The following is a 20322-nucleotide window of genomic DNA, read 5'->3' on the forward strand; positions in this document are numbered from 1 at the left end:
CTAATCTGACTTACATTTATACATGATACACTAATCTGATCCACGAGATACATTAATCTGATGCATGAGATACATTAATATGATGCGCGAGATACATTAATTTGATGCGCTGATACATTAATCTGATGCGTGAAAAATGAGGGATTTTAGAAATTTGTAAAACTAATAGGGGATAATGATAATAAGAGAACCTGTCATTTTTCCTTTTTTTTACACTCAAATATAATGGCCCTTCATTTTTGTCTCTGCTGCTTATTTTTAGTAAAAAAAGAAGTATGGGTCAAAACGAATTTATCTACAACTTAATTTTGTTAGACGTAATTTCAGAGAGTTTTGGCTTTGCTCTACAAAAGTTTAGAGAACTTTTGGTTTGTTAGGCATAAGTTTTATAGAATTTAAGTTATCCGACGTAAGTTATGTAGTATATTAATTTCTATGTCCTAATTTTCTCTAGGCATAAATTTAGAATAATATTACCTTGTTCGATATAAGTTAAGTAGGAATTAAATTATGTATTCTTTTATGATATAATTTATGAGTTTTGAGACTAAGGTTTTTTTTTTATCGACATAAGTTCGATAAGAATTAAGTGATATTCTTTGCGATCCGGGCACAACATGTGTAAATTAAATTTGCCAAGTCATTATATTTAAGGAACAATTGGGAGAAAATGATAAAAGTAATATCTCTGGTCTTTATCGTATAGTTTCTCCGTTTCATTTTATATGTTATTTTTTTTATAAATAGTTGAATCATAAGACTTGTCACTTTATGAAATTTATGCGTAAATTACCATATTTTATCTATTATACCATTAATAGAATAATTAATTACTTTTGAAAATGTTTTCATCATTTATTATATAAGAAAATATTAAATAAGAATACAAAGATAAAATTACATTATTTCTTAATACAAATGTAAAGTAAGAAGATAACATATAAATGAGACAGATGAAGTATTTTAATCAAATTTTGTTCGTTATGTAAACTGTTGTTATTAGAGTATAATGTTATTTTTTATGTTGCATATTTCAATTGTACTTTCTTTTGTCCTTACTTATGAATGACTTTAAAAGAAAATATTCTCGTTAAATTTAACAAATATAAATTGGTAGATATCTATCGAAGACTAAAAATATTAATTTTTTACAAACTTAAAAATTAAAATTATTTAGTGAGTATTGAGGGACTATTTTGAACTTTCCTCAAAAGTGAGCCAAAAACTATTCACTTATTCGGTGCATTTAGGGGCCGTTTGGTTATTTCTGATAAGAGTTGTGCATTTATATAATATTTATGCAGATATTAGTTATATCGGTATTAATTATTCAAATATTAGTTATACAAGTATTATTTAGTTATATGGAGATTACAGGAGTTAGTAACTACTCTCTCCGTCCGGAATTGTTTGTCATATTGCGCTTTTTGAAAGTCAATTGACTAATTTTCAAAATTAAATTAGATCACATTAATTCGATATTTTAAACAAAAAAATTATATATTCTAAAACTATATGAAAAGTACTATAAATTGCAATTTTTAGCATATTAATATCATGAAAAAATACATCTTAAAATGTTAGTCAAAGTTTTTATAGTTTGACTCTAAAAATAGAAACCATGACAAACAATTTCGGACGGAGGAAATATTAAATATAGAATTTAATATAAATTAATCTATTATTTACAAATAACTAGTATAAATTCTCCCTGAAAAAGGAAATTCTCTCTACACATAAGTGGGAGTTTTGTTTATTTTTTTCGAAAAAAATATACCCCTGTATTTATACTAAACTAATACAAATTTTATCATTATATGATTTAATGAAGTAAAATACATGTTAATTAATAAAGATTAAATAAAATGAATTGTAAATTTAAACGTATAACATATATATATATATATTGAATTGCTATAAATACTCGGTCCAATACAGATAAGTTTTACTTTTTTTTTCTCTATTATTTTTTAAAACATATTTAAAGCTTATAAATAGATATAGATTGATCATCAAAGTAGATCTATATATTGAATTGAGCCTCATAAAAATACAATAATAATTTAAACGTAATAAAAACAAAATATTTACTATTGGTTATTAAATATAATTGGGAGGACATGGCTTTTTGCAGTAGCATGTAGAGTCACTACACTCTCCAAATTGAAAGCCCTCACTTTGGCAGGCACTTGTACACTTTGCTTGTTCTACACATGGTCCCTTGAAGGTTTTGCTTGGTTGTTGACAAATATTTGCCTCTATTAAAATAAAATAAATAAAATATTAGTAAGAATTTTAATAAAATAAAAAAAAGGAGGACGATAAGTTTGACTAATACAGATTCATATTACATAAAATTTACACATATTTTCTGTAGATTAGATTCAAAATCTTTAATTAAAGGTGAAGAGTTCTCATATATCCATCTCACCAGACATCATATATATCCACTGAGTTTAAATTCATAACTTCTCTCGACTGGTTTTGATTCGCGATATACTTTTTTCAAGACCCAAAGATGTTTCACATCTAAATTGATGCTCAACTACATCTGAATTGACGAGATTCAGAACATTCCTATCACAATTTATATTAGTGATTTGCGATATAATATATTGATTGAGTGATTATTGAAAATTAAAAAGGATATATAAATTTAAAAAACATACATTTTTTTAATCTTTTGCCATTCTTGAGTTGTAAAAAAAAACATAAGATTAAGAGAAGATGTACCTGCATTGCCCATGAAAAATAGCACAAGAAGAAACACAATTTTAAACAAAGACAAGGAGGTTGCCATTTTTTTTTTTATTTTTTTTTGTGTGTGAGATTATTTCAAAATGTATTTTTGATAATGAAAATAATAAAGCACCATGCTTATCTTATATAGTGTTAAGAAATGATTTACTGACTATTTTTTTTAAGAGATTGCCTTAAATTATTTGGATAGTAAATCTTTTTACATTAATGAGTTTCCATCCTTTTAATTATTTGGATAGTAAATCTTTCATATTTTCTTTTTTGAGGTTTTAAAATAATAATAATAAAAAAAACATATATATACGGCCTAATGTAACACTTTGCACCCACATAACCATATTTTTCAGTTTACATCTGTATATTTTTAGAAAATAATTCATGACAATATTTATACACTTTTATATATCATTACTAGATTTTGGAGTCTGTATCAATATTTTACTTATTTTGTTTTTGTTCATGTGACACGTAAATGAAATTTGAATAGTTAATTAATCTTTTTATATAATTTGTAGAAATTGTAAATTATTAATATTCAAATTTATATTACTTTTTATATATTTTTAGATAAGTAGGAATTAGATTATGTATTCTTTTATGATATAACTAGTGGGTTTTGAAATTGAAGTTTTTCCTTTATTGGCATTAGTTTTTATAGGAATTAAGTTATATTCTTTGCGATCCGTGCACAATATTGATAAACTTTATCGAGTCATTATATTTAAGGAGCAATGGGAGAAAATGATAAAAATAGTTCATTAAAAATAGTTTTTAAGTATGTATTGAATCGCTAGATCTTTCAAGTTGTCAAAAGTTAATATTTTTAGTTTTTATCATATATTTTTATCAGATTTTGTTTGTTATACACACTGTTGTTATTAGTGTGTAATGTTATTTTTCATGTTTGCATATTCTAGGATTCAATTGTACTTTCTTTTATCCTTATGGTTGACTTTTAAAGAAAATATTTTCGTTAAATTCAACAAATATAAATTGTTAAATATTTTATCAAAGACTAAGAATATTAATTTTTGACAAACGAAAAAATTTAAAATTTTTTAATGCATATATGAGGGACTATTTTAAACTTACCTTCAAATGAGCCAAAACTAATCTCTTATTCAGTGCATTCAGTATCACTTGGTTATTGATAAGAGTTATGCAGGTATAAGTTATATATATTTGTAACGTTTAATTATATAACATAAATAACATTTCGAGATTCAATCAATCTCTTTATATATATTTTAAAAATATTTTAAGTAATTAATTATTGTCATTTATAACACTTTGTACGCATTTTTAAAAAATATATAATACACTAATGTTTTCGAAATTACTATTTAAAAAAAATTATATCAAAGCTACTATTGTACTACTGCTATACTACAACCACTAACACATTATTTTATTTTTTTATTAATATTCAGAATATCTAAAAGAGTTGTGCATTTAAGTGCGTGTCTTAGAATATATATATATATATGTATTCATAATTTAGAATGAATACACTATTATAAATTTTGAACTCAAGAAAATAAAATAAAATTCCATGTTAGTGTTCTAGATTTAGTCCAGATATCTAAATAAAACCATTTTTTTAATCATAGATATATATAAAACGTTAATTAATATAAAAAATATTTTTTTGACTAATTGTGATTGGTGTGTAACTGAGTTCCATATGGAGGAAAATGAAAATGTTTTCTAATTTCATAGCGTACTACTAACCTCGAAATTGTTCTAGCATACGAAAGCCCGTATAAATAATACTTCATCTATCTTAATTTATGTGACATTTTTTATTTTTAAGGGTGAAACAATTTAAGTTTGATCGATAATTCACGTATGAAATCTTTAATTTTTTAGAATAAAATTTATATAATTATAAACAACGTAAAAAATATAATAAATCAATAATAATTAATAATTTAAAATATTAAAAAAAGTATATGAGAAACTTACAATTAAAAAATAAATTAACTTAAATCTCGAAATTCAAAAAGTAAAATGAAATAGAAGGAATTTAAAATTTTTAATTACATGGTACGCATTCCAAGGACTCCTGTCTTAATAAGCACCAATCACGGACTGAAGAGTCATATTACACATATATAATAGTATTAATAGGTATGATTATATATATAAAAATAAATATAACGTCAAAAAGAATTTTGAGTTTCTTTACTCATTGAGTTAATCTTTAATTTTATTTCGATTCAAAATATATAAATATAAGTAAAAAATAAAAATTATATATGATGTGTAATCTTTTGTCTAGAATCTTCGGGTGAGCATTCTCATTTTCTCTTAGATCCGCTCTAGAATGTATAAGTGAGACATAAACTTAAAACTATTATATGTTATATAATAACATGTCCAATTCAAATTCGACAAATTGATTGTTTAACCCATAAACTTAAAAAGTTGAAAAAAAATTATACTTTTATTTAATTAATTATATAAAAAACCATAACTTACTTCAAAAGCCAGATTCCATATAGTGACAATTCACAAAGTTAAAATCAACAAAAACATCCCAAGTATGATCGTTAAGTGAACTTCAATCCTCTATCATATAAACTAACGAATCGTTTGACATAAGATATAATAATTCTAATAATAAAATACATAACTATTTTATCATATACTTGGTTGGAAGTATTAGATCGCCTCTAAATTATTTATTCCACTGTTTATATTTTGATATGTAATAAATTATCTTATATACACAATAAAATAATTTATACCCAATCAAACGATATCAAGCAGAGTGGGAGTGGTTTATAGAGTGGGGTGAGGGGTTCACATGTCAGATACAAGAATCTCACGGACGAACAATGGCTGGCTGGAAAAAGCCACAAGAAAAGGACACAAGCAACCTATACAACCTCATGTGTTTCTATACACAAATCCTTGTCCTTTCTATAACCCCACATGCACCCGTTCACCGAGTCAGAATTTTTACTAAAAAGATGTATAATTATCTAAATTTATAGTATTAAGATTTAATTATATTATATCTCAATTCTTTTTCAAATTATAAAAATTTCTTAAAATTTATATATTTTAGATACATTACTGGACTTTTGAATATATTAACAAAACAACCAGGTACATAGGCGAGAGATGTATCTAAAAGGGAAAGGAATGTATCATTGAAGAAATAGGACATCCGGATACATAGTTGAGGAATGTATCGGAGAGGGATAAAGATGTATCAGCGAGAGGACAGTAATGTATCCGATAGGAATTTTTGATTTTTTGAAAATATTCAGAAATACGACGAAGAAATAAATGAGACTCAACATCTATTATATACGATGTAGTTTTCCGTCTCCAACAAATTTCTGCCACCTATCATTCTCATTCCCACCCCCTCACCTTCCAATTATCCTTCAATCATAACACCAACTCCCTCTCCTTCATTCCAAAATTATCACTAACATTAATGGCTTCCACTTCAATATCTACAAGATTTTTCTTGATTTGTGTTGTTATTAATTTTTTTTGTTTATCACTAGCCTTACACATATCACCATCTTCTTCAATTTCAGCTGCCCCTGCATTGTTACCAAATCCACCTGCTCTGTCTCCTGATATAAGTCCTCTTTTTCCTTCACCAGGTGGCTCTGAGCTTGCTCCTACTGATTCTTCATTACCCTTAATTCCTTCTACCCCTAGCCCTCCTAATCCTGATGCTATGATTGCTCCTGGACCTCTTTATATGCCGTTTTCGCCTACGCAGTCTCTACCGGTGTCCTCTGCTGTTGCTCTGTATTCATCTTTATGTGCAATGGTGGTGTTGAGTTTGATGTCGACCTGGTTTACGCAGATCCTTCGTGTGTGAAGGTTCAAATTATGTTTGGTTGTGAGGTACTTTTGATGAAGTTTCACACTTATTTGTTTACTATGTTATGATTTATTTATGTACTATACTTTTGGTAGTGTATAATTTGTTTGTTGTATTACATTTTCATTGTCAAATAACAAGGAAATAAGCACAATTTTTGTTTAGTTTTATCATCTCAAGATCTGCATTTTGGTTCTTTTGTTGAATGAGTATAATGTAATTAAGTATATGTTCTCGAGGAGTGTTAACTGATCAGAAAATTATAGTGTAGATAGGTAAGAAGTGTTTTTTTTCTTCTTTTTGTTGTGTTGTATGAATTATTGTGTTGTTGAATTCTCTTGATTTCTACGTATATTTACTTGTTTATATTTGGACACCTCTGTTTTAAATTCCTAGTTCTGTCACTACGAATATGATGGGGTAATAACCCGGGTAAAAATGGTGGGAGGAGGCTTGAAACACTTTTCTATGGAGATGGGATTACACGAGGGGTCAACACTTAGTCCGTGTCTATGTGCCTTGGTGATGGATGTATTTATGCGAGACATTTAAAATGAAGTATTGTGGTATATGTTATTTGTGGATGACATAGAACTGATTGATGAGACGTGTAGAGAAGCTAATGCTAAGTTAGATCATAAATGCGTAGACATGAACTTTGAAGGCTAAAGGGTTCTAGTTGAGATGGACCGAAATAGAATATGTGGAGTGCAAATTCAGTGATTGAAGCATGAGGTAAGCGTGGATGTGAAGCTTGACATACAAAATTATCCTTAAGAAAGATGGATTCAAGTATCTTGGGTCTATAATTGAGAGGAGTGAGGACATCGATGTGGATATCACACACCATATTGATACAACATGGATGAAATGGAGGCTTGCCTCTTGAGTTTTGTGTGATAAGAAGGTACTGTCAAAGCTCAAAGATAAGATCTATAATGTGGTGGTTCGACCGCTATTGTTGTATGAGACTGAATCTTGATTAGTCTAAAAGATGCATGTTGTAGAGATGAGAACGTTGAGATCGAGGTAAGGTCATACTAGGAGTCATAATACTATAAATGAGGATAACCAAAATAAGGTAAGAGTGATATCTGTTGTGGACAAAATGAGGAGATGCATCAACACACAAATAAGGAGGTGTGAGAGATTAGTTATGAGGTACGATAAGAGGCATAAGTAGGTCGAAGAAGTCCTAGAGAGGTGATAAAACATGATATGAAACAACTTCAGGTTACTGAGGATATGACTCTTGATATGAGGGCATGACGACATGTATTAAGGTAGAATATTTGTAGGTAGTGTCTCGTTGTCTTGCTTATGGTGACTTGTGTTTGCGACAGTACTAGTTGTAGTATTGTAGTGCATCATTGTTTATTATTTATTTTGTATAATCCATCCTAGTATATTGTTTATGGAGTTTCGATTATCACATGATCTTATTATTGTTTTGGTTCCTCTCTGGTAGACCTTTGCACTGTTTTCTTTTTATTTACTATATTTTTCTCGTTGTCTCCATCTTCTTTATATCGAGATTTGTTGCACTTTAACGGAGGGTTTTTAGAAACAGTCTCTTTACCTCCACGAGGTAGTAGTAAGGTCTACATACATTCTACCCTCCCCAGACATCACTTGTGGAATTGGACTAAATATGTTGTTGTTGCCACTACTTAAACAACTGCATCCTGTAGGTAGGGGTGTTAAGTGTTTGGATACAAATCGATTTAAATCGAACAATCAAATCAAACGACTTTATTTGGGTTTGATATGGTTTACATTTTTAAAAATCGATAATATGTGATTTGATTTTGTCAAGAAAATTGAAAAACTAATACGAACTAAGCCGACAAATTGTATCCATATATTTTATAATTATATATACATAATAAATTTTTTTTTATGAACAATGGTAAATATCTTATATATGTTTTTCATCAAAATTTATTTATGAAAGATGTCCAAAACGAGAATATTTTATCCTTTTGATTTCTCATGTATATGAGTGTCTATGACAGTTATTGGTGGCAACGGTGGAGCCATATACACTTGAGGGATCTAGACCGACACCCTTTCGTCGAAAATTTATATTGTTTTTTCACATATAATTTTTTTCGATGTGTATATATATATGTATATATATTATGATACTCCTTAGCTTCTATGCAATTTTGCTTCTTTATATTTTGATAACCATTGATCAAAATTCTACTCTGCCACTACTTGGTGGGATTAGAAATGTCACTCTCTCTTTTGTCTTGGCCAAAATGGTGAATTGTGAACCTTTACTTACGATAAAATCGAAAGTTTTGTAATCAATAAACGATTCAAACTGACCCATAAGCACAACATACCTGGCTGCTGACTTATGCAATTGTAAATTGTGGTAGTATCCAAAAAAAAATGAACTTAGAACTGATTATTTAATACTTCATTACTACTCTATAATGCAACAAATTGGTCAGACCAATAATAACAAGAAGAATAACTTAGATCAACTCCAATCCAATACTATTTCTTATACCAAATCTTACTTTGAGTTGGTGTTTTTGGATTCTAACTCAATATTATTTCTTACACTATTTTAGTGGGTGATTAGTGCATTTTAAATAGCCAAAATTCAATTCACACTATTTTTTACACCATCACAAAAATGAAAACTGCAAACATAATATATTGTTAATAAATAACGCAATGCATTTTAAAGAACCAAATAATAAACATTCATTAATAATATATTGTATTTCATCATTAAATTCACTTTATTTGTGTTATCCATTCATATATATATAATGTATAATATATATATAATGTATAATATTTGTCAGCAACTTATATTATCCAACAAATTATTATATAAAATTATTTTATGTCAAATGATTACATAAAAAAAAAGATTATTAATCAATATTGGGTGAATATGAAAAAAAAGAAGAAAGAAACGATTTGCTTTATGAAATAAGAAAATATAAATATAATAAAAAATAATAATATATTATATAAAAGGAAAAAATATTAAAAAAAGAATATTCATTTTAATAAAAAATTTAGTAAATGAGTTAAAGTTGGTTTACCCTTTACATTAGGGTTGTGTATTCATTGAATCGGTGATTATTGATACGAAGTATTGATTATTGATTTAAAACATGCTACATCGTTATAGGATCATTAAGATATTTATTTGTCAATTTATCGATTATTAATTATTATCAATTCGATTATTGATTTAACCGATAAGATTTGACACCAAAAAAATATTGAAATTCTCTCATAAACAAAATGACAACCAAGTGAATCATGCACACGAATAATTGAATATGATAATATGGTCAAATAAAGGGAGCTTCAAGACTTCCTTCTTCTTACTACTCGCTCCAAGTATTCCACTCGTTCGCAATTATTTGGGGGATGCTCTACCACTGAGCTAATAGCTCGTCGTGCGAGCCTCCCACTGGGGGCCCACTATGCCAAAAGCGAGAGAAACTCCATCCCTCTCTTTCCCTTTTTCGGACCTGAACCCTTTTCCTTCAATAAGAGCTATCTAACCTCTGTTGTCTTGCTATAACCTAGTCTTACTCGCTCTTACCTCTCTGTCTGTTTTCCTTTCTTTCCTTTTTTTAGAATAACTGCCTTGCTGCCTTTGCTCTCGTTCGGGGCTCGGAAATCCCTTGCTTTTGGTTATGGTCTTTATTTACCTTTTTCATTTCCCCGTTGGAAAGAGGAAACTATGAGAGGATTCTAAATAATTCTATTGAGCTGAACAACAAAAAGAGAAAGATAGAATATCTTTCTTAGCTAGCCTAGCGTGCTATACTAACACACTGTAGAATACTTAAAATTTTGTGCTATATTGACACACTGCCAAATCGAAGACATTTCTTTCCTTGACATATTGCAACTTGTTAAAGAGCAATACTAACACACTGTAGAATAGTTAAAATTTTGTGATAACTAGAAATAAAAACATGAAACTAAACTTTAGGTTAAGACTTTATATACTGATCAGTATAAATAATTTATTAACTTTCTATCATGTTATGAATTAGACTGTTAAAAGATCTATAATTTAATAATAAAGAAAATCAAAAATCATTTTAAAAATGCTAAACTAATTCATTATTCAATAACTCAATAACTTTTTTCCATTTCGATTTAGTCTTGAAATACCTACTTTACACTAAAATAGTATCAGTAGAATTTGGTGGATATGGGTATTTAGAATAGCAAATGAAATAAGACTACTTATTAGTCCTCTTTTCTGATTTTTGTTCCCCTACCAAAAGTCTCCAACAATGGCCGAGGCCCCTTCAGTCCCTGCACCAACCGGGTCGGATCCTGATTACTGGTGCTACCAGTGTGAGACACGAGTTGCCGTCGAAACCCTACCCGATCTCCCCGCCGATGTCATTTGTAACAACTGTAAGAGTGGCTTCGTCGAGTCCATACCCTCACGTGTTGTATCTGTCTCACCGGTGACGGCGTCTACTGATCAGATCGATGACCCTGCTTTCGGCAATCAGTTCATCCAGGTTCTCCGCCTCATAGCTGAGGCGGCGATTGACAACGACGCGCCCCCTCCCCCGCCTTCTGAGCACGCTGATCCTTCCGATGACGATTTCCTCCGTGTCGAGCTGGACGGTTGGGGAAACGACGAGGAGGAGGAGGATGATGATGAGGAGGAGGAGGAGGAGGAGGATAATGGAATCGGGGTTAGAATTGGCGATGACGGAGAAAATCGCGGGAATCGAAGCCAATCTGAGGATGACGACGACGATGATGATGATGATGTTGATGAAGATGAAGAAGTTGAGAATAGGGATGATGATGAAGAGGATCTTCGGAGAAGGCGGAGGGATGTGCTACGTCTCCGGCTACGTGACTTCGCCGCCAGAGCTGCCAATCGGCGAAACCGGATTCTGGACTGGGCAGAGATTCTTATGGGACTGGAAGACCACTCTATTGAGCTCCGGTTACAAGTTCCTGATGGCGATGGCTACGTCGGGAACCCTGGAGACTATGTGGACGCAGCGGGTTATGAAGCTTTACTGCAAACCCTAGCCGAGAGTGATGGTGGTGGAAGACGAGGAGCTCCACCAGCTTCCAAGAGTGCAATTGAGGGTCTCAATACATTGGTGATCAAGGAAGAGCAGGAGGTAATGGCATGTGCCATTTGTAAAGATGTAGTGAATGTGGGCGAAATGGCTAAGAATTTGCCCTGTGGTCATGGTTACCATGATGATTGTATAGTTCAATGGTTGGGTTCAAGGAATTCTTGTCCCGTCTGTAGGTTTGAATTGCCCACAGATGATCCTGAATATGAAGAGGAGCGCAAGAAGCGAGGAGCATGTGTTACTAGCAGTGGTTCTTCGAGCTCAAGTGGGGCGCCAGGTGCTGCCGCTGCTGCTGATGATAGTAGTCCTAGTTGCCTTTGATTGCTGCTTTGTGGTAAACTCAGCCATTGGCATTCTTTTTTAGCTTTGTCTCTTGCTTCTTTTTTGGTATTTGGTGATTGTTTTCCAGTGTAATTCCACCCTCTCCGCATTTCTTGAATGTAATAATCTGTTTATCTTAATGCTGGTATGAATTCGCCATTTGAGTACTTATGAATCCTACATATTATACAAACTATATTACTTCTTTTAGACAACAAAAAGACTCAATCTTTATAGAGGGGTTGTTCATATCTTGTATTGAGTATTTCTTCAGTTGATTACTCCTTGCGTTGACTCGATATATAGTTTAAGAAGGTGAAAAAGTTTTTAATTTTGTGGTCTTTAATCATATCACATAAAAACTAAATCAAAGAGTTGCTAAACGGAGAAAAAAGTCTGCGTTCTGGTTCATTTGTTGAATGAGTGTAATGTAGTGGCAGAGTGACATGTATTCAAGGAATGTCAATATACTGTGTTGAACTCCCTTGATTCTTTGTATATTTTCTTGTTCATATTTTGACACCCCCCTGTAAAAAGATCTTAGTTCTGCCACTATGTTTACACCGGCATTGTTTAGGCATACATGGATGATGACTGATGTAATTGTGCATGAATGTAGAACTGAAAATTACTATATTACTATACTGCAACAAATTGGTCAGACCAATAACAACAAGAATGACTTAAGAGAGTACTAGAAATAGCAAATGAAATAAGAGTACTTATGAATCCTACATACTATAGTAACTAAATTAGTACTATAAAGAATGAAACAATATTGCACAACTAGAACATAGAATTATATCAAATTGCAGTCTCTGAATAAGGAGATCAATTGAAGAGCCTCTTCCAGAACCCGTCCTTGAATGTCTTGAGCTCAATGACGCTTTCCTTCTTTGGAGATGATGATGCTTTCCGGAACCCTTCTTTTAGTGTCTTGTGCTCGAAGATATTTTCCTTCTTTGGAGATGATTTTGGCGTAGCAACACTCTTCCTCAGCATAATGTTTTCCTCCCTCAGCAAATCCATAGCTAAACTGAGCTGCCTGATGACCTCTCTTTTCTCTTCATCTTTCTGCGATAGAAGCTCCTGTTGAACCCTGTTCTCTTCTTTCAGCTTCTCAATTTCCTCCATCAGCTTCACAACTTCATCATTTTTGACGCTAAAGCCACTTGATACTTCCATTGTTTCCTTCTCTGATTTGGGGGTTTGTATTTCTTCTTCTTCTAGGTCAGGATCCTCAACCTCAGACATATTATCTGATAACTCAGACTCAGGATCAAAGATTTCTGAATAGCTGTCATATGATATTTCAGTGGCGCTCATCAGTGTCTTTTGTGGATGATACTTGGTGAAAGACAATGGAGACATCCACGGTTGTGTCATAAGACGAGTACCAGATTCATTCTTGATTTGATCATACTTCTCAGCTAACAAGCGATGGGTCTTGTAGAAATCCTCAACCATGTATATGAGCTGAGGACGCTTCTTGTAATACATCTCTGCTCTTTGGGCAAAGGAATCTGCATCTTGTTCAACTATCCTCAGCATGGACTCAGTCTTCTCATCTAGTTCTGCAACATTATCCACAATTTAAACAACCTATCAATCAATAGCTGGTCCAGAAACATTGCTAGTCCAAACATCATTATGTTTAACTAATGTAGGGCAATAACTCACTCTAAAAGCTACCAACTTCTAAGTAAAATTACTCACAAGTCATAACTGAAAAAAAGAGTTGAAGATGTGAAAATATTATGGTTCAGGACATCTCCATAGATACCAACATTCATAATTTCAAACAAGTTGAGCCATATACCGACAATGAGTAAGATAACTAGCTACAGTGTTTTTAAAACATCAACTAACAAATTTACAACAAAAACATACCCCGTGTAATCGTCTAAACTGATGGGGGTCTGAAAAGGTAGGCAAACCTTATTCCTACTACTCAGGGTGAATCAAGTATCCAACACAGCCAGTAAATTTTTTTCCTTCTTTAATTTGTCGAAAGCAAACACAAAAATATACTCAGTTTTCCATAAACCTTCAAACATGCATAGAAGAAGAAGCAAGCAAGCAAAACACATGTGCCTAAAGAAAACCTAGTGTGTATCTTTGCAAAAGGTCACTTAAAGGAAGAACAAGAGATTAATCAGGAAAAGTAAATCAAATATTTGAATTCTAGTGCTGTAATCACTCACCAGAGAGAGTTGATTGAAGCCATGGTGAACGATTTAGCGTTCCCTTCTTCTGACTGTCCAACCACCACCAGTGCGACGATAGCTTATCCTTTGCCTCAACCATTAGATCTATCTTCACAACAAAATTAAAGCTAGAACAAAAAGTGTTATGAAATCACAATTAACAAAATAAATAATAACGAAAAGAACAAAGATAGATAGAGATAGATGTAAGTAGATGTAATCAATCAAAGGGACTAGAAGTTTAGATTTATATGATTAGAGAATGCAATTTACCTGATGAATTTAACTTCAAAGTAGTTCAAATTTGAATAGAACTGGGATGAAAAACTCCCTCTCTCTCTCCTCACACTCTCTCTCTCTCACCTACCCTACTGGGGTTATGAAAGAGATTAGAGTAGTAGAAATTTAAATGTGCCATAACTCAACGGCCTCGATTTTAGTACTTTCTCGTATCCCACATCCAATTGGAGATTGACACGTGTTGCTCGTGCATCAATCCCCCAGTTAATGGGCCTCGTGGATCCGGGTTTGTAGTTGTAACTGGGGGAGCGTCTTCATGCTGATATGGAAAAAAAAAAAAGTATATACAACGGTCGAAATTTGTGTAACCTTTTCAGTTTGTTTTTCTTATAATATTTTCAAGTGGAAATTTTTGGTAAGGTATTTTATAAATAATAATTTTTTTTTTAATTTGTCAAATTGAATTAATAACTAGAGACAAAAAGAATATAATGAACGAGTAAAGATGGATAGTGCAAGTATGATTCAGCCTCTTTTCAAGAGTTCTCTAATCTCCTATTTAGGGCGAAGCTACAGTATTGCATAGAATTCAAAACGAATTTAATAATATATGTTTAAATTTTATATATAATAGAAAATCGAATGACTACAAAATCCTTTATACGTGTGTAAACCCAAATAAGTGGATGTGTTGGTAACGAAGAGGCTTGCTAAAACGGTGGGTTCAAAACCCACGTTAGTCGGTATTTTTCCTTTTTGCTATATGTTGATTTTATTTTCAAATAACGAACATAAAATTAACAAATGAAAAAAAAAGAAGCAAAAAAGCACTTTTTCTTTACTGTTTCACAAACACAAACCCAATATCCCTTTTTTTCAAATAAAAAATCTGGGTTCATTACTTTTTGAATATATATATATATATATTATTAAATACATTAATTTGGTATTGTTATATATATATATATTAATTTGGTATTGTTATTCTAAATTCAAAACTCATAAATCTCAAATTATGAATCCATTTCTGGTTATTTGATATGAAAACCATTGAGGATGGAAAATAATAAAAGATTGTGAATACAAGCTCATCATGACCTATTCTATTCTTCTAGAGCAAAGAACAAGCAATGAAGCTGAGGCAAATGCTTTCTTATTTGGCCTCAACGGGACAATGGCGGTGCTGTACGGGTTGAGCTTAATCTATTAAATTTTAATTTGCCTTGTCACGTCTTGTATAATAATATTTTTTATTTTAAACTCACCCACTTTGCCTTCATAGATCCATCTCGGATTATTTTTTAAATATTTTCTTTTTCTAGTTAAGTTTGATACTAAAAGTATAATTAATCATTAAATTGTATTAATTTAATAGGATAGTGATTTAAAATTTTATTTTTTAGAGGTCGAACATATAAGAAATTGTATTATTTTTTATTGAATCATTTCATTTACTATCTTGAATATTTTAGTAGTTTTAAAGAAATTATCTTAATAAATAATGTTTTATTACTCTTACACCATAAAAAAAATAATTAAAACTAAGTTTGAACCCACATAAAATCAATATACCCACAATACACCCCTCCTCCCCGCATTAGCTATAAAAAATCCACTTCAACCCGCCCCAACAACCTTAAACCACCCCGCCCCGCATAGCCTTAAGCCCACTTTACTCTCTATCCGCACCCCCGCCCCATTGCCATCCCTTAGTATAATGTTTAAATAACAATTAGGATACTCCTTGAATGATCAAAGAAACCATCAATTATATTAGCACAATTGTAGTTAGACATTGTTATAGATAAGCTAATCAAGTTGTGAATAAGCTAAGCTTCTCTAAGTCAAATGGCTAATGCCCAATGAATTCACAAACCAAAGTATTTGACCCAACAAAGGTGCAAAGACCATATATTGTAAGAGTACCACATCGTAATGTGATTTGAGTAAAAGAAAAGTTGGAAGTAGTATATAAATAGCTCATGCTTATCAAATTAAAATTACGCAGCCACGCAGTGAGCACAAAGCGAACTATTCTTTCGCCTTTTACTAAAGAATACCGTGTGCGCACTGCAATTAAGTGGCATACACCAATTTTTGGAGGGATTTTCTTAACTGAAGATCCCAACAATTCTACTTTAACAAAAGTTTATATTGTTGGTTGTTTTGGATACAATTTTATATTTTTTTAGAGTCAAATGTTTAAGTTAGATAGCAAATTTGGGCATGAAATTTTTAATTTTTTAAAATAAGATTTATATATTTTTAATCTACTTAAAAAATAAGAAAGGGCAAAAATATTCTCAATTTTGTTTTATCAGTTAACTATACCTCTATCGTTAAAATAAAGTTATATATACCTTCGTCGTTACTAGTTTCACCATTTATACCCCACTCAATTGGATAGAAACTCCAAATCAATTAAAATGACCAATTTTACTTAAATTACTTAATTTTAACGCGACCCGCCTAATAATATAAACCCAAAGCAAGAAAAGATATCATTTTAAAAGAAATAGAATGTGGTTAAAATGGGCTATTAAATGCCAATTAAGTTTATAGATCGTCATAATACAGTAAAATCTCTATAAACTAATATTTGATAAATTAATAATCTTTCTAAAATAATATTTTTTTCAGTTTCGACTTGGGCCAATTTTGAAAAAAATCATCATTTTCGATAAAATAATAAGATAATATATTTCTAGAAAATCTCTATATAAATATATGGTCCCATTAAATATCATATATTAATAATTCTTTAAAAGTACAAATATATCTATAGACAATTTAGTGAAATATGATTCTATTGTATTCTGTTTTTTTTTTTTGAATATGGTTGAAGCTATCTCTAACTTTTCTTATTACATCCACGAGCTCCGATGTTATATTTTCAAATTGCACATAAGATTGTATAGAGTTCTAGATGCGATAAGTGTTTCCTAACGCGCAACTGGTTCCAAAGATATCTTCAACTTTATCATCAACATTACTTTTCTGATGGTATCCACGATTACTTCTATGTTCTAGTCTTCTGAACATGTATCACTTTCACACGGATTATCGATCACATTATTGTCATCCATTTTATTATGGTAACAGAGATCATTAACAATGACATCAAGTTCATGAATGATGTTTTCACAAGCAGGTTCATTTAAAGTCCCTGAAATTGTATCCCCCAAATGAATTTTACAGTATCGAAAGTAATTTGCTATTGTCTTTTGCTGAATATTTTTTTTTCAAACAGGTATTGCAAAATTGATAGCATCCAAACATTGATCTTTACTAGATCAGTTTGTCCCACTTCACAACCTACTAATTCCTACAACAAAATCTGCTCGATCATACATCTTGAAATCTCTTATTATCACAAATCACAAGGTCAAAAATAGTAAGATACAATGATTTTGATGTATTCGTTGCACTTTATGTGTAATACTTTTTATGTGAAATCAATAAATATGATATATATATTAGTAAGATACAATGATTTTGATATAATTAAAATTAACCTTCATGAAATCTCAAATCATTCTTTAAATTAATAAATATTAATTTATCGATTAAATATATCTCTATAAAAATAATAAAATTTCATAGTCCCACCTATATTAATTTATAGAGATTTTACCGTATGTTATTTTTTCAATTATTATACTGCATGTGTTATTGTTTAGAAATGTCAATGGACGATTGCAGTGAAAATTAAGCTTTTTAACCCACAAAAATTTTAAGCCGCATATCACCTTTTTGTGTGTTTTAAGCCTCGCGGCTTTAAGTTTTCGTTCATTTTGTTACGTTGCCAAATATAGATTCATTTCCATTATTTTGCTAGTATTCATTGCCAATGAAACTTAGTAATTTTCTGTTATTTGAAAATAAAATCTACGTCTATCAAAAAGGAAAAAACTAAAGTAATAAAGGAAAAACTTATGAAAGTATAAGGTTTCCTTTCAAAAAGAGAATCTGACATGTATATATTTACCAATAAATCATCCACTTAATTATATAAGTATTTACACAAAAATTATAGGATTCTTTTGAAGTAAGTAGCTCCGCCCATGGATAGGAGGTTTGATCGAAAATAACAAACAACTCTTAAAAAGACTTGAAAAGAGGCTTCATATATCTAATCTGCTAGCATCTTTCCAATTGTTTCCAATTTTTACTTTCTTCAATGTGTATGATGCTCCAAAGCTCCCAAATAAGAACCAATTCAATTTAAATGTTAGAGAACAATATAAACAACATAAGTCAATCTTGCATAATGAGTCAATAGCTATTCCTATCTCCTTAATACAAAAAACCACCTTCTCAATATTGTCCAACACAAAAGATTTCACGCGTTATAAAATAAAAATTAGCTCGAAACTAAATTACACATAAGAGATAGGTGGGGAATCTAAAACTCAAAAGAAATGATGGAAGATAATTAATATCATCATGCATATGATGGTCAGTGTAGAAGAAAAAAAGAAAAAAATATTTTAAAGATAGATTAAATATTAGCTTTATTCACAAAAGTAATATGGAATTATTTAGCATCTTTAGTTTTTTAGTGTAAACAACTTAGAATAGAAGATGTAAATCATTGGGAGCTTGCAATTTTGATCTACATCTTCTATACAATTTTTTATATCAAAAAAGAAAAGATACTAAACTATTCTATTTTACTTGCGAATGAGACTAGATCTATTTTGAAACATCAACTATATCTTTCCATCTATTACTAACCATTATATGTATAGTAGTATTAGATTCCACTACTTCTATTGAATCTTGGATCCCTCTCTCCTTTATATAATTTTCTTTTGCACTAGTTATTAGTTTATAATGTATGCAATCTTTTCAGTTAAGCAGCGGGGAGAGGTAATTGCTGGATTAAGGAAATAAGAATATAACAAAGTTCTACTTTTTTTTTTCTTCTATTCCATTATTTGAAACACAAAATTAATGTGAGTAAGAAATTCAAAAATTTAAAGGAACTAAAAATTCAAAAGTAAATTGTCTTAAAAGAATTTTGGTCTACATACACTGCAATATTAATAATTTATAAAAATCAAGACCCAGAACCTGCTTCAAGGAGATAAGAAACGCCAATAAAAGAAATTCTCAAATGCCTTAATCCTCATAAGTACCTCTCAATTGCTTAGGAAGCATATTACCCCAACAGATTATTATAACACATTTGGTTATAGCAATAGAAAAAACACTTTCACATAAGAAAAAAAAAGAAAAAGAAAGTTCATTAGAATTTGAACATATCTCAGGTGCTCTATACTACTCCTAGATATACTTTGGCTCATGCTTTTAAAAAAACAACTTCCTTCTTTGGGTTGAGATAATTTCTCAACACTCAGCTTTAGAAAGCTCTCTTGGAATCAATGTTCCCTTTTCTTACTCAAAACTCTTTTGGAAATCTTAGTTTCCTCTTATCTTAGTGAAAAATATTTAGAGGCTCTTAGGAATACTTAGTTCCCTTATAACATTTGAGAAATGAAATCAACTCTTTACTCTTTACTTAGCTTTAAACTTGAGTCTTAAAACGAGTTAAAACGATTAATAAAGACTCATGAAAGTTTAAGAGACTTTGCTTCGACTTACTATTTAACTCTTAACTTCTTTGACATTGATCTTAACTTTCCTTGAATTGGATTATGGATTCAAGGTTCATGATCACATGTTTATGGATGATTTCATGATGTTTAGATGTACCTTCGAGTGTTAGAATCAATTAGGAATCATAGAAACATCACTTAGGAATTAGTACGAAAAGGTGGAAGAAGAATGGGAAGAACTGACATCCCTAGCGTGGGGCGCCAGCCCTCAA

At 30.7% G+C, this 20322-nt stretch overlaps 3 protein-coding genes and 1 non-coding gene across 5 annotated transcripts; 3 read left to right on the top strand and 1 right to left on the bottom strand.

The window, feature by feature from the left end:
• The first annotated feature begins 6082 nt into the window (after positions 1-6082).
• On the top strand, positions 6083-6842 carry LOC107029508 (classical arabinogalactan protein 26-like). Its single transcript, XM_015230936.2, has one exon. It carries the CDS (start codon positions 6212-6214, stop codon positions 6608-6610), a length of 399 nt encoding a protein of 132 aa, XP_015086422.1. The 5' UTR covers positions 6083-6211; the 3' UTR covers positions 6611-6842.
• A 3975-nt stretch (positions 6843-10817) lies between these two features.
• On the top strand, positions 10818-12276 carry LOC107031553 (E3 ubiquitin-protein ligase CIP8). The gene has a single exon (XM_015232966.2). It carries the CDS (start codon positions 10903-10905, stop codon positions 12040-12042), a length of 1140 nt encoding a protein of 379 aa, XP_015088452.1. The 5' UTR covers positions 10818-10902; the 3' UTR covers positions 12043-12276.
• A 378-nt stretch (positions 12277-12654) lies between these two features.
• Positions 12655-14663, bottom strand: LOC107029528 (protein NETWORKED 3C). 2 transcript variants are annotated; one of them, XM_015230962.2, is made up of 3 exons: positions 14523-14663; positions 14247-14377; positions 12655-13616 (listed from the first exon to the last, which is right to left on the bottom strand). In XM_015230962.2, the coding sequence occupies exons 2-3, from the start codon at positions 14347-14349 to the stop codon at positions 12874-12876; spliced, it is 846 nt and encodes a 281-aa protein (XP_015086448.1). In that variant the 5' UTR covers positions 14350-14377; positions 14523-14663; the 3' UTR covers positions 12655-12873. The 2 variants fall into 2 exon arrangements, with proteins under 2 accessions (XP_015086448.1, XP_015086449.1); XM_015230963.2 differs by having other exon boundaries at positions 14247-14358; positions 14523-14652.
• Positions 14664-16495: 1832 nt separating this feature from the next.
• LOC114074103 lies at positions 16496-16613 on the top strand. The gene has a single exon (XR_003574587.1). It is a non-coding gene; the product is annotated as a U5 spliceosomal RNA (small nuclear RNA).
• The last annotated feature ends 3709 nt before the right edge of the window (positions 16614-20322 follow it).

The sequence above is a fragment of the Solanum pennellii genome, chromosome 9 (assembly GCF_001406875.1).
Source record: "Solanum pennellii chromosome 9, SPENNV200".
NCBI classification, from domain to species: domain Eukaryota; kingdom Viridiplantae; phylum Streptophyta; class Magnoliopsida; order Solanales; family Solanaceae; genus Solanum; species Solanum pennellii.